Source organism: Malurus melanocephalus, unplaced genomic scaffold (assembly GCF_030028575.1).
Source record: "Malurus melanocephalus ecotype Western Australia unplaced genomic scaffold, MMel_1.1 scaffold_21, whole genome shotgun sequence".
Taxonomy (NCBI): domain Eukaryota; kingdom Metazoa; phylum Chordata; class Aves; order Passeriformes; family Maluridae; genus Malurus; species Malurus melanocephalus.
Window position 1 is genome coordinate 3,497,772 of NW_026623253.1, and position 12,530 is coordinate 3,510,301.

General features: G+C 44.8%; 1 protein-coding gene across 4 annotated transcripts; it reads left to right on the plus strand.

Annotated features, from left to right (window-relative positions):
• Positions 1-663: 663 nt before the first annotated feature.
• RIOX2 (ribosomal oxygenase 2) lies at positions 664-11,873 on the plus strand. Of its 4 annotated transcripts, none has more exons than XM_057389980.1 (11): positions 664-899; positions 2,763-3,021; positions 3,103-3,538; positions 4,709-4,828; positions 5,427-5,555; positions 6,373-6,476; positions 8,286-8,388; positions 8,777-8,942; positions 9,331-9,419; positions 10,450-10,560; positions 11,617-11,873. In XM_057389980.1, the coding sequence occupies exons 3-11, from the start codon at positions 3,107-3,109 to the stop codon at positions 11,776-11,778; spliced, it is 1,416 nt and encodes a 471-aa protein (XP_057245963.1). In that variant the 5' UTR covers positions 664-899; positions 2,763-3,021; positions 3,103-3,106; the 3' UTR covers positions 11,779-11,873. The 4 variants fall into 4 exon arrangements, with proteins under 4 accessions (XP_057245963.1, XP_057245964.1, XP_057245962.1 ...); XM_057389981.1 differs by having other exon boundaries at positions 2,858-3,021; XM_057389979.1 differs by lacking the exon at positions 2,763-3,021.
• Positions 11,874-12,530: the final 657 nt, after the last annotated feature.

The following is a 12,530-nucleotide window of genomic DNA, read 5'->3' on the forward strand; positions in this document are numbered from 1 at the left end:
CAGTCCCAGTGTGGGTTTTATATCCCACAACATTTACTGCGAGTTAAAGCACTACGTGAGTGTTCATTCTGATGGCATTCAAGCAGATATGCTGAGGGTACTTTGTGGATTTTTGGAGCAGAAATAACAGCTTGTCATGGTTTCTGTGACCAGCTGAGGTGCAGGATGTGGCCTCACTATTTTTAGCTTCTGCTGCTACACCCATYTGTAATAAAAAACCATCCTGTGGGTGTTAGTGTAGGTGATGCAAACTTTTACCTCTGAACTTCATTCTTAAAAGTTTTGTAATTCTTCAAACTATCAGTACACGAGAACAAAACTTTAGCAAAGCCCACCTAACGTTTTTATCCGAAGTCATTAGCCAATGTAAACTAAACAATCAACAGSYCTCTTTATTAAAGGGAAYTARAAATATTTCTATTAGTTTTCATGTSCTCGCGAGGATTCGAAAGAYTTCTTTGAGGAGCATCAGGGGGACTCTGGAACAGGATTTTGGTCCAGGAAAAGATCACGCAACTGCAGCCCAGAAACTGTTGTGTGTATGAGGTAAAATTTAATCCTTTCAGTAATTTCAGTGGAGCTACTGTCGCGTTCCTGCTGGAATACACACAGGAATAACACTGGAATAGCGCTGTATTTCCTACTGGCCGCCCGGAAGCGTCTCCTCCCGTGACACCCAGCGCGGCAGCGACCGCCTCCCGCTTCAGCGGCACATCCTGCGGCGGGGTGGGGGCGCGGCAGCCCCGTCCAGATCCGACCCGATCCGACCCGATCCGACTCGGTCTGATCCGATCCGACCCGATCCGAATCGGTCTGATCCGAATCGGTCCGGTCTGACCCGATCCGGTCGGATCTATCCCGCCCCGCCCCGCCGCCATTCCCTCCCGCCCGCCCGCTGGGTGAGTGCGGGGCTGCGGGAAGGGCAGGGGAGGAGAGGGCAGGGATGGCGGCGGAGAGCGTGTGCCCAGAGCCACCGCGTGTCCCCAGAGCCGCCGCGTGTCCCCAGAGCCACCGCGTGTGCCCAGAGCCACCGTGTGTCCCCAGACCTGCCGCGTGTCCCCAGAGCCACCGCGTGTGCCCAGCGCCTACAGCCGTGTCCCCCTGTATTCCCGCTGCTTCCCRGGCCGTGTGGGAGCACGCGGTGTGAGTGGGACACCGGTGACAACAGCTGTCCCCGAGTGAGGCGGGAGCGGGCCCCTTCTGCTGCTCGGTTCTTGCTCCAGCCCTGCCGAGAGGGACCTGGGAGGGTTGGGAGGTGAAAAATGGGACTTGAGCTGGCCATGTGCCTCCAGGATGGTCAGAGCTGGAGCACCTGTGCTGTGAAGACAGGCTGAGAGAGTTGTGGTGGTTCAGTCTGGAGAAGGGAAGGCTTTCCAGCAACTTTTTTGCAGCCTTTTAATACTTAAATGCTGTAAAAAAAGCCATAGAAGGCTTATACCAGGGCCTGGAGCGACAGAACAAGGGGGAATGGTTTTAAACTGCAAGGGGTAGGTTTAGGTTAGRTGTAAGGGAGTTGTTTTTTTTCTAGTGAGGGTGCTGAGGGACTGGCATAGTTTGCCCAGAAAAGTGACTTTCTCATTCCTGGGTGTTCAAGGCTGGGTTGGATGAAGCTTTGACCAAACAAATAGTGGGAGATGTCCCTGCCTTTGSYAGGGGGTTTGTGCCAGGTGATCTCTTCCAACCCAGACCATTCTGTGGGGTTACAATTGTTATAACTAACAAAACACTACAGAAAAGCACGTGGTATAAATAAAGSAGGGTTCTGTGATCAGTACATAGCTGAGTTTAACTTCATTAGATCGATGTGAGTGATCTGAGAGGCTGGTATGATGGATTTAGGTCTGGAATTCATAACTGACAATTTGTGTGGTTGCATTTATGTTCCTGACGTTTGGGGAATATCAGTTTTTAGATCTTGGTGCCRGCAGCATCTTCAGATCTTGGTGTCAACCAGGGACTAATTTTCAGTCTTTAATWTTTTTAAGCATTCCCTTGCCTCATGTAGAACAGTAGCTTGCTGCTGCTGACAATGTCCATCCTGCCAGGAAGGTGGTGATGTGAATTCCCTCCTGCAGGTCTGAGGTGACCACAGGCTGCTGTTGAGGAACTGAACAAGCAGCAGGAGCTGGGGGATCAGCATGCTGTCCTGCTGCAGGGGAGAACTTAGTGCTGCTTGGAAATAGCAGAACTGGAGTCTCAGTTTCAGGATGAGGGATCTGTGTAATTAAAAGCATCACAATACATTGATAGCATTTGCTTTTGGAAGTAAAGCTGCCATTTTTACTYGGAAATGAAAGCCATCAGTACGTTCTAACTCATGGGTTGGCTTCACAAACTCGCTCAGAGTCAGTTTAAGATGGTGTTTCTGCATAATGGCACACAGCATACTGTGTACCTTAAAAAAAGAAAGTAAATTACTTTCAGCTTTAAAATTAAATGTCTGTACTTGTACGACATAATTGTTTTCATTCTACATGAACCACAGAGTTTGATAGCTTGGCAGAAATCAAAGCAGAATCTTGGCATTTTGGTTTTTAAACTGGTAAATTTTACAAGTGTTAAGCTCATAGATTTAGTAATTACATAGCATCAACAGCAAAACCTAACAGTGTTCCCTCTATAAACTGTTACTGTTCAAGGAAGTGTAATAAGAGTACAAGTTTCTGAGGCTGTCCCCTCTCTCCACCTCCCTCTGCATTTTGCCACTAAATCTCTTAAAGCTGAGTTGTTTTTTTTTTTTTTTTTTTTTTTAATATTTGCAGCTCTTGCTACAGAAGACCACTTGAGCACAGGTTCTTTGTGTGGGTGGGTTCCTGTACTGCTAACGATCCACTGGGTTTCATCACATGTTTTTTAGTATAAACTCAGCTGTGGGATTGGAGCTYCTGTGAGCAGTGGCTCCCAGCAGAGCCCTTCGGAGTTTGCTGAGGTTTGAGAGAGGCTTGGAGCCTGCATGGAGCAAACARTGAGCCCCTGAAGCCACAGCTGCTCCCAATGTGCTCTGATATCCCTCTGGAGAAGGTGAGAGCTCTGCTCTGGGGCTGAGAGCTTTTGAGGTTGTGTTGTTGGCTGATTGTTCTGGGTCTCTCTCCTCCCGGACAGGAAGATGCCCAAGAAAGGAGGGAAGCACACTGACCTGGGAAAGGAAACACAGGCACAGTGTAAACGGCCCAAGCTGGAAGCAGATGCTTCTCCGTCGGTCCTGAGTTTTGACAGCCCAGACAGCCTGTTCAGGAGCTTGATCTCTCCCATCGAAGAAGAGGTGTTTTTCAGGGAGTACTGGGAGCAAAAGCCACTGCTTGTTCAGAGAAATGATGCCCTGTTGGCTGCTTACTACCAGTCCCTGTTCCAGCTGTTGGACTTGAAGGAGCTGTGCAGCCAGGGCCTGTTCTATGGGCGAGATGTCAATGTTTGCAGGTGTGTGAATGGAAAAAAGAAGGTTTTAAATAAAGAAGGTAGAGTGAATTACATGCAGCTGAAGAAGGATTTYGACCAGAAAAAGGCAACAATACAGTTTCATCAGCCTCAGAGATTTAAGGTGGGATTGTTTCATTGTAATTAATGCGATTAATGCTTGCTTTATAATATGGTGTGGCTTTGCTTGAGTTGCACTAGGCATAACTTCATATCTACCCTCAGGGCAAGTAGTTGACATTGATGACCTGTTGAAATCTTTACATGAACTGTATTAAAACACAGTTTATACTTCTGCACTGCCCATCATGTTTCATTGCTGTGCTGTAAGAGCAGCATTGCTGCTGTTTCATGCTATAATRTTAAATATTCTATAATATTACATATTCTTGTAAAAAACTTTGCCTTTTCACATCAAAAATGCATGTTATTAATAATTGGGCACCTGTGCTTTAATAATCCCTTTTGCATCACTTTTTCCTTGTGCAAATGGGCTTTTGAACCCCACTTGCCTTTAATCAAAGGTGAGGTGTGAAACCATGTAAAATATTTCCAGGACCATTCTTGCCAGTGGATTAGCTTTGAATTGCACCACGGGAGTGACYCCACCCCATTTTAGCTGAGTGTCCTCAAGTCTTTCTGCGTGGGAAGGAGGCAGTGGTGCTGCACAGTTGTAAATGACTTGGATACTTGTAGGTACTGTGATTTAGGCAGTCCTTTCTTGACCTATGGTGTCAATGCAGTCTAACTGTGAGGTGGACCCCATCAGGACCCAAATACACAGCTGAGTCCCACATGTAGTGTCACTGACGGATCTCAGTTGCTGGCATTTCCTGGTGTTTCCATGTTGGAGACATGTTGGGGGTGGATGGGTGAAGTTTCTGCTTGAATACTCCCAAGGAGTTGGAATCTCTTGTAAAAGGTGTCTAACCTTTGTTAYAGTCTCTCTTGGATTCAAGTCCTGCATGTGTTTATTTTCTTAGGATGTTTTGCTGTTTGTGGGATGATGGGTGGTTTATTCTCCTCTGTTTAGCCTCATTTTGCCTGACTTTTCATCCTGAATATATTAGAGGAAAGAGAGCAAACATCAATGTTATGTTGAGGCACCAGATTTTTTGGCTTACCCATTACCTTGTTGGCAGATCTCCTTTGCTCCTGCAATGTTTACCTTYAGAAGAAACTGCTTCCCAGGCTGTGTGTCCCTGGGGGGATGTCACTATTCTACCCCAGCGATGGACTGGTGGTAGCCAGGCTGAGCTCTTCAGTAGTGACAGCATCATTTTTTCTTGTGCAGGAGGAGCTGTGGAAGATTCAGGAGAAGCTGGAGTGCTACTTTGGGTCTCTGGTGGGGTCCAATGTTTACATCACTCCCCAGGGGTCTCAGGGCCTTCCCCCTCACTACGATGATGTTGAGGTAGGRCACCAGCACCTTATTTGTGAAATGCTTTGTGGGCTCCTGGCAGTGGGTGCCTCTGTGTGTGCTTCCATCTCTCCCCCAGATAAACATTCTAGAAAAACTTCTGTTTTTCCACTGAAAACTTAGGGTAATTACTTGCAAGTGTTTCCCTATAGTAATTTTCTTACATATTTTTGCTTAAAATGTACTAATAGTAGTGGCTGTGTTTAAGTGACTGGAGAGAAACTGGGATTTCCAAATTTGGCATAAAACATCACACTTCACAGCGCTTTCCTCTGTTATCTCTAAATAGAGCACAAGAAATTAGCTCAAATGTAAATTTCTGCATTTAGATATCTAACAAGCAGTGTGAAAGGAATTGTATTTRCCATGCTGGGGAGTAGCTGAGAGTAGGAAAGGGGAAAACCTGTGTTGTGTTGGTCAGAAAAGCAACCTGTGCCACTACTGTTTGCTTTCTGTCCCTGATTTCTGGCTTGGTTCCACAGACTTGGCAAGTCAGAAGATAAATTAAAATACCTGATGAGCTGGATGTGTAAGGGGCAGCAGGGCTTCATAGGTGCCTCCCCCTGACATTTGGGTTTATGGTCTTTTGCAGGTGTTTATCCTTCAGCTGGAAGGAGAGAAGCACTGGCGCCTCTACAAACCAACAGTGCCTTTGGCTCGGGAGTATAATGTTGAGTCAGAAGACAGGATTGGGAATCCCACACATGAGTTCATATTAAAGGTATCATAATTTAATTGCTTTAGGTGGTCTGGGCCGTGGTAGCCAGAAGAGTAGTCATGTTTTGTAGGCTCCTAGAACTAGCTGATGTGACCTGATTTAATGACCATAAGATTAAAATGGAATTTCATCACTATTGCTTTATTAACTTTCTCTTTGTGCTGCTTTTTATAGGGCAAGCCATAAATACACTGATCTTTTCTTTGTGGAGGCAATTTTGTGTGCTCTGCACTTCTTTCTTGAAGTCTTCATTAAAATTCTTTTTTAATCTAAATTTTTTTCAGTGTGGGTATTAAATTTACATAGGTSAGAAGACATGGAGGAGGAAAGTTGTACTTTTTAAGTGTTTTTAACTGAAAACTTCAGACAACAGTATTGTAACAGATTRCCATTTTTACAGACTATTTGACTTTTTTTTGTGGAAGACTGGCCTTTTCTTTTGTGATCTGACCAAATTCCCGTGGCACTGCTCCTCTGCCAGCCCACTGAACTTTCAGCAGGTTCATCTCAGCTCCTTCTCTGTCCACTTCCTGCAGCTCAGCAGGAAGTGTGAGCTGTGTGCATGTTCTGTCATGCTAAAAGCTCGTATTTGCAGACAGGTGTAGAGCAAATATTGACAGTAGGTTGGAAAGTTTAAAGTGTTGGACTTGTGGCTTAGAGTGCTTTGTGTTACTGAAATGCATATTGGAGAATTGCTTGATTTTGTGATTTTAAAGAATATGTATTGACTGGCTGCTCAGAGAGTATTTTCTCTGCTTGGACTACAGTAAGGTTTGACCAGGTGGCCTGAATGTATTGATTTTCTTCCATTTTCTTGCAGCCAGGTGACTTACTGTACTTCCCAAGGGGGACTATTCACCAGGCTGACACTCCTCATGGCAACTCCCATTCAACACACGTGACTRTCAGCACCTACCAGAACAAGTAAATTCTTTATTTCTTGTTTTGTGTTGCTTTCCTCTTCCAGGTGATGTGTGTAAATAGTTGAGACCTGAAGCTGGTGTTTCAAGGCACTGATGTCCTGTTTCTTAAAAAGAAAAACCACCTTGTAGTGAGTTCTGCTTGGGTCTTTTCTGTGTTTATCCTGTGTAGCCCTTGTGTGATTGTTTTCCTGTGAGTGTTCAGGGACAGGTCACGTCACCACCCCCCAGAGATGTGGTGACGTAGAATATATGTAGGTACCTCACCATTACATAGGTGCCCTGCTGTGAGGATCTAAGTGTTGAGGTAGTAATAACTGAAGTTTCGGGGTTTGGGGGAAGGAGGGGAGCCAGAGCATTGTTGTTTGAAGCAGTGTGTTTGACAGGTTTTCGTGCARTAGCTTGATTGCTTTTTAATTGCTTTTTTATTATTTACCAGCTCGAGACTTTCATGTGGAAGATAATGTTACAACTGCAGACTCACTGTTGTGTTTAAAAAAATCCCTCACCAGTGGCTGAAGTTGCTGTTCATTTCATAATCCAGATAAAGAGCCCCGAGTTATTCCTTTCATCAGATTTTCTGCTGTATTTGATGGTCACCCTCAGCTCTCCTGACAGATGCTTCTGTGCAAATATTTCCTGTTAATCTGTGTTTTTCATCTCATACCCCGTGTGTGAGMGTCAGATTTCTTTGACACAGGTCAGGTCCTTGTCCCCATTGAAACATCGTTATCACACAGGGAAATGCTGCTGCTGCCACCTAATCAGCTTCTCAGATGCTGGGCTTGGAGTCATTGGCCTGAGTTAGGAACTGGGATGGATTTCTGTTACCTGCAAGACAGGGCCGAACAAGTTTGGGCATCTTTCAGATGAGTGTGAGATCAGTTTCTAACCACCAGCCATGCCATTGTGGAAGCCCAGGATGTCCATGCTGTTGGTAACTCTTCCTGTGGCCACGGTGCACAGCAGGGTTTGTCCAGCTGCATCTGTATGGATTTATTGGTCAAGGAGTGCTGGGAAGGCAAGGATTCAGTTCTTTCTAATGGGATTGCTGGAGATGAGCAGCCTTGTGTGCAGTCAGTGCAGTTTCCCCATGRCTGCATGAGCCCAAGGCCAGTCCAGTGCGTGACTTGTCAGGAGTTCCCTGGGGATGTCTGTCATGAGTGAGGAGAGGAGCAGGAAAAGCTTCAAGACTGCTCTTCCTCTGAGGTTAAAAAGTGGAATCATCATCCATTAAGGTTATTGGCAGTGAAGTGTAAGAGCCTTCCTCTCGCCCTGCTGTCAGCAACTGTAGGTAAAATAAGTAGCAGTCCTGGTGTTTTGATTTGGCTTGTAGACGGAGGTATGATGTGGAAATATTTCCTTGGAAAATTGCAGAGAACTCMTCAAAAATAGCTGTGGAAGTCGCACTTTGAGGTATTTTTAGGCACCGAGACAAAAGGGACATCTCTGTGTGCTGGAGCAGAATTTGTCTGGGCCAGATCCCAGCAGCCAGAGARGTGTTCACATTTGGGATAAGCAGGGCAATTTGGGAAAGCAGTGAGGAGCTGAAGACACTYGCTGGCAGATGGAAACTGGGGGCAWGAGAAGCAGTAAGAAATAGATGTCCAAGTTCTTTTTATTGGTCAGAGTTCCTTCCCACTGGATAGCAGGATGGCAGACAGTGAAACATTTGAGTTGAGATGATTWGAAAAAATGGAGACTATAATAGGTAATAATTGTTTTTCATCTTGACACTATTTAGGAAAAGAAAGTAAGTTGTTTTATTTCAGTGCAACTATTTCAATATTTTTTTTTTCTTTCTGTCCTTCAGCTCTTGGGGAGATTTCTTACTGGATGCAATTCCTGGCCTTGTGTTTGATACAGCAAAAGAGGACGTGTCGCTGCGGACAAGCATTCCAAGGCAACTGCTCATGGTTAGTAGGTAGAACTTAGGGAATAGCGGTGCAGCCAGGACATCTGTCAGACAGGCARAGTTCCTGTCAGGCCAAGCTTTTGAATCTTTAAAAGTCAGTGAAGCTGTGAACTGTTACGTGACGTCCTTATAATGGTCCTGTCCTGCTGCTATCAGCCCCTTAAGTGTGCAGGGGGAACAAGGATCTCTTCAACTGCACTTGCAAATCCTTTAGCCCCAGAGCAAGGGAGAGAGATTCAGCTCTGCTTTGTGAACAGCTTGTGGGTAATGTGTAAAGGAAACAAAAGCTGGTTTGGGACTAAGCAAATGAGGAGTGTCCAGATTCTCACTGCATTGCTGCACTGCTTCAGGCCTGGTCTGTTCAACTTGAATKCTCTGTGGATATTTAGCAGGTGAATACAGCTGACTGCACCAAAAAGCTGAGCAGCCTTTTGAGAAGGCTTGCAGACCGTCTGGAGAACTCCAGGGAACTGAGATCTTCGGACATGAAGAAGGATTTCATTATGCACCGGTTGCCACCGTGCTTGGGATGTGGCACCGATGCTTTGACTCCAGGTAGAGTTTGAACTTCCTAAAACTGGCAGATGGTAGAGCTGTTGCTAAGTCTGCCTTTTATAACTTCTAGCATTTCTTGGCGGGCCAGCATCACAGTCTAGGTCCAGCTTTGTGTGGTGCCTGGCTCTGTGTGTGTTTGCACACCTCTGTTGGTTAGTTCYCAGTGTCTGGTGGGAGATGATACATCTCCCTTAGACTGAAATAAAGGTTATCCTAGAATTAATAAGTCTTTCTCCTTTCAGCCTCTACCACAAGTTTGAGAATTTGTRGATATGGAAGCAGGCTGACAAAAAGTGGCTACAAGAGAATGGGTAGTGCACAGAGGGAGCTCAGTGTGTACTCTCTGTCTGTTTTCTTTCCTTTCTAAGGGAGAGTTTATTTTTTCTAGGTGGGAAATTACCAAAAATAGATAGCAAAATCAGACTGCAGTTTAGAGACCATACTATCATCAGTGTGGAACCAGATCAAGAGAATGCTGTAAGTATAAGAAGCYACCCTTGCATGCCTGGGGTGGGGAGTGGGAAATGTAAATTGTTGCTCTGTTGTACTAAAAGGGTTGTGCAGTTCTGCCTGGTTGGATCCTGCATGCCATTATTGCTGTTAGAAAATCCTGRGGCTGTTTGCTGAGCAGTGATACTGCACATTCCAGCCTTTGGGAGGGAGGTACAGAACTATATTCAGTCTGTGATTGTGCATGGCTTTTATCTGAGCTTACATGGGGTAGATCATTACAGCAGCTAAATGGCCTCTATAGCTCTATTTTTTAAAAATTCTTTGTATTTAAGAACATTMAGAAATTATAAAATTAGGGTTCCTGAACAGTGGGAATTCTTTTGGTTGCATTTAGTCTTGACTGTACCTAAGTGGGTGACAGTGACACTACTAAGTTGTTCCACAATGTAGATACTGGCATCTTGCACCATGGTGTGTTTGCACTGCTACTTAYCTATAAAGGTTTATTAGTATGAAATTGTAGTAGTGCTTTTTGTTACCTTAATTTAAAAAATGGGTGACACACAGACACAGGATGGATTATCTTGTACAGGTTTTTTTTTTTCTGATTTTTCTCCTCCATTTTATTTGTGTCCCTCTTGCTGTGAGAATGTATAGAATTTAGAAACCTTTTTTTTCCAGTTTTTGTGCAGCAGCATTGATAATGGGCATGTGATTTTTAAGAGMGAGGTCAGTCTCAGAGTGGAGATTWATTGATGGACACCTGTTAATCAAAGTTTTCTAGGTGTGCTGTAAATGGCGTRTTTTTCTACACAGCATCAGCCCTGTGGCTTGAGTAGGGACAGTTTTAAGGCAGAAGATTGTAAATAAATTTTCAGAGGTATTTTGGAGTCTCTTCTTGCTGTGGTAGGTGGCTGTTGGATGATTCAGTTGAGAAGGAGACTTGCTTTCTTTGCTGGAACAGTGGGCTCTGGAATTAAGGAGCTGGCACTGGAGTGAGATGAGTGTGAGGGTGTGGATCACCTGTAACCATTTCCTTCYTGCTGTCTTTTAGGATGAAATTCGCAGGGAGATGGTTTATGTGTATCATTCCTTAAAGAACAGGAGAGAAACTCACATGATGGGGACAGAGGATGACATTGCCAGTGAGAATGGACTGGCACAGGTTTGTTCCTGCAAACACCCCCTAAAAATTTATCTTGCCCTGGTGGGTTTGGCTGTGTTCTTCAGTACACAGAGCTTTTAATTCCCAAAGTACCTGGATGAGCTGAGGCTGCCACACAGGCAGTGAACAGTAGAACTAAGGAATGTGATCTCAYGCTTAATTAAACATTTGAGATGTTAACGGGATTTGTGCATGCCCTGTGTCCCAGTTAGCAAAGCTGATGGAGCAACTAAAAGCTTCTCTCACTTGTGTGTCCTTCAGCAGGTCCTGTTGGAGGCTCCTGGAGATGTAGCCCATGTTCTGTGGGGATCTGTGCTACATCTCTGCAGGATCACTGCATCAATTTCTGCCATGTTAAACYCATGTTAGATCCTGTATCCACTGGAGCACCCTGTGCAGGCCCGGTCTCTTCAGGCTGGGCTGGGTCAGCATTGGCAATGAAAAGCTGACTCTTCTACTGAAATGGAATTCAGCTCTGCACAACTCCACCAAGGARGCAGAAGAGAGCACAGCCTGTCCTTGTCTTGGCAATTGCTGCAAGGCTGTTATTTTCCTTTTAAAGTAAAGCTCACTGCTCCTCTGAGAGCTGAGGTTGTTCACTGGCACCTGAGCAGCACATGCTCATCCCAAGATGTTCCCTCCTGCTCTTTACCAGGAGTCTTTATGGAGGTCCTCTGTGCTTCTGTGTCCACAGACTGCATGTACCAGCTAAAAATAAACTTCTGTGACCTTGCTAAAGTAATGCATAGGGTTAGGCAAGAAGGTAAATTTAAAGTTTGGGTTTTTTTTCTCCTGTGTGGAAACCACAGAAGGAAGCCACGTGCCATAAACATCCTTACCTTGTTAAGTGTGCTAGAGCACGTAAGCGTTCAGCTCTTCCTCTACTAAGACAAAATAGGTCTGGGTAAAACTATCTTTTGGAGGCTGCTCTGATGAACACCAGTGTGCTGTGAGAATGGAGCACATTCCTGCTGCCCCCTCCCCACAGCCTCACACACTGTTGTGTAATAAAGTCACTGCTCTTTGCTGAAGGGTTTTTTCTGTTTTTTTCCCCAGCAGACTCATGGGCTGCGGTTCCCTTTGTCATACTTGGATGCACTGAAGCAGATCTGGAGTAGCAGCACTGTTAATGTTAAAGAGCTTAACCTTACCTCAGATGAAGAAAAAGAAAACCTTGCCTTGTCACTGTGGACTGAATGTCTGATTGAAGTTCTTTGATGCTTTTGTGAATTAGCTGCTCCTCTAACGAGTATTTCTGGCTACTAAGCATCTCTTGAGAGCAAGGCTTATTAAATTAGGTTTTTTTTTATCCATCCGGCCTCTGGTTTATAGTGCTAACAAAGCACTGCAGTATCTATACTTTACTACTGTCTGGTACCAGATGTTACTTATCTTTCCACACTTTTGGGAAACTGCGCATGGAGAAAAACAGGTAAGTGAACCACAGCTTCATGTCTGTGGCTGGATGAAGTCACTCCAATTTAACACCAGTGCTGTGGTATTCCCTTCCCTCGGGAGAGCTGCTGGGATGTGGAGGACATCTTAAGTTATACATGGAACAGGCTCCAGAACCTTGGGCATGAAACATTAACTTGTTTTTTTCATTTGTAAAGTTCATCAGCAGGAAAACTCGTTTGTTCTGTTTGATTGCCCTGACAGAACAAAAGCTTCTTGGTAAAAGCTGTGTGTGTTGTTCCCAGATGGAAAGACTGTGCCCAAGAAAACCCCTTTTTCCTCAGATGCTAACATCACTGGAATAAACAAACAATAATATTTAACTTCTGCCGTCCCCAGTACCAATTTCAAGTGAAAGTAACCCAAAAACCTGTAGATGGTATCTGTTCACTTGATTAGGTTTTGATGAGACTGGTGCAGTTACTTTAATACCTCATTGATTTTTAATACACAATCTCAAGTAACAGCACAGCCACATCTTCAATACACTTACCCTTTTTTAGCCATTGGAAAAG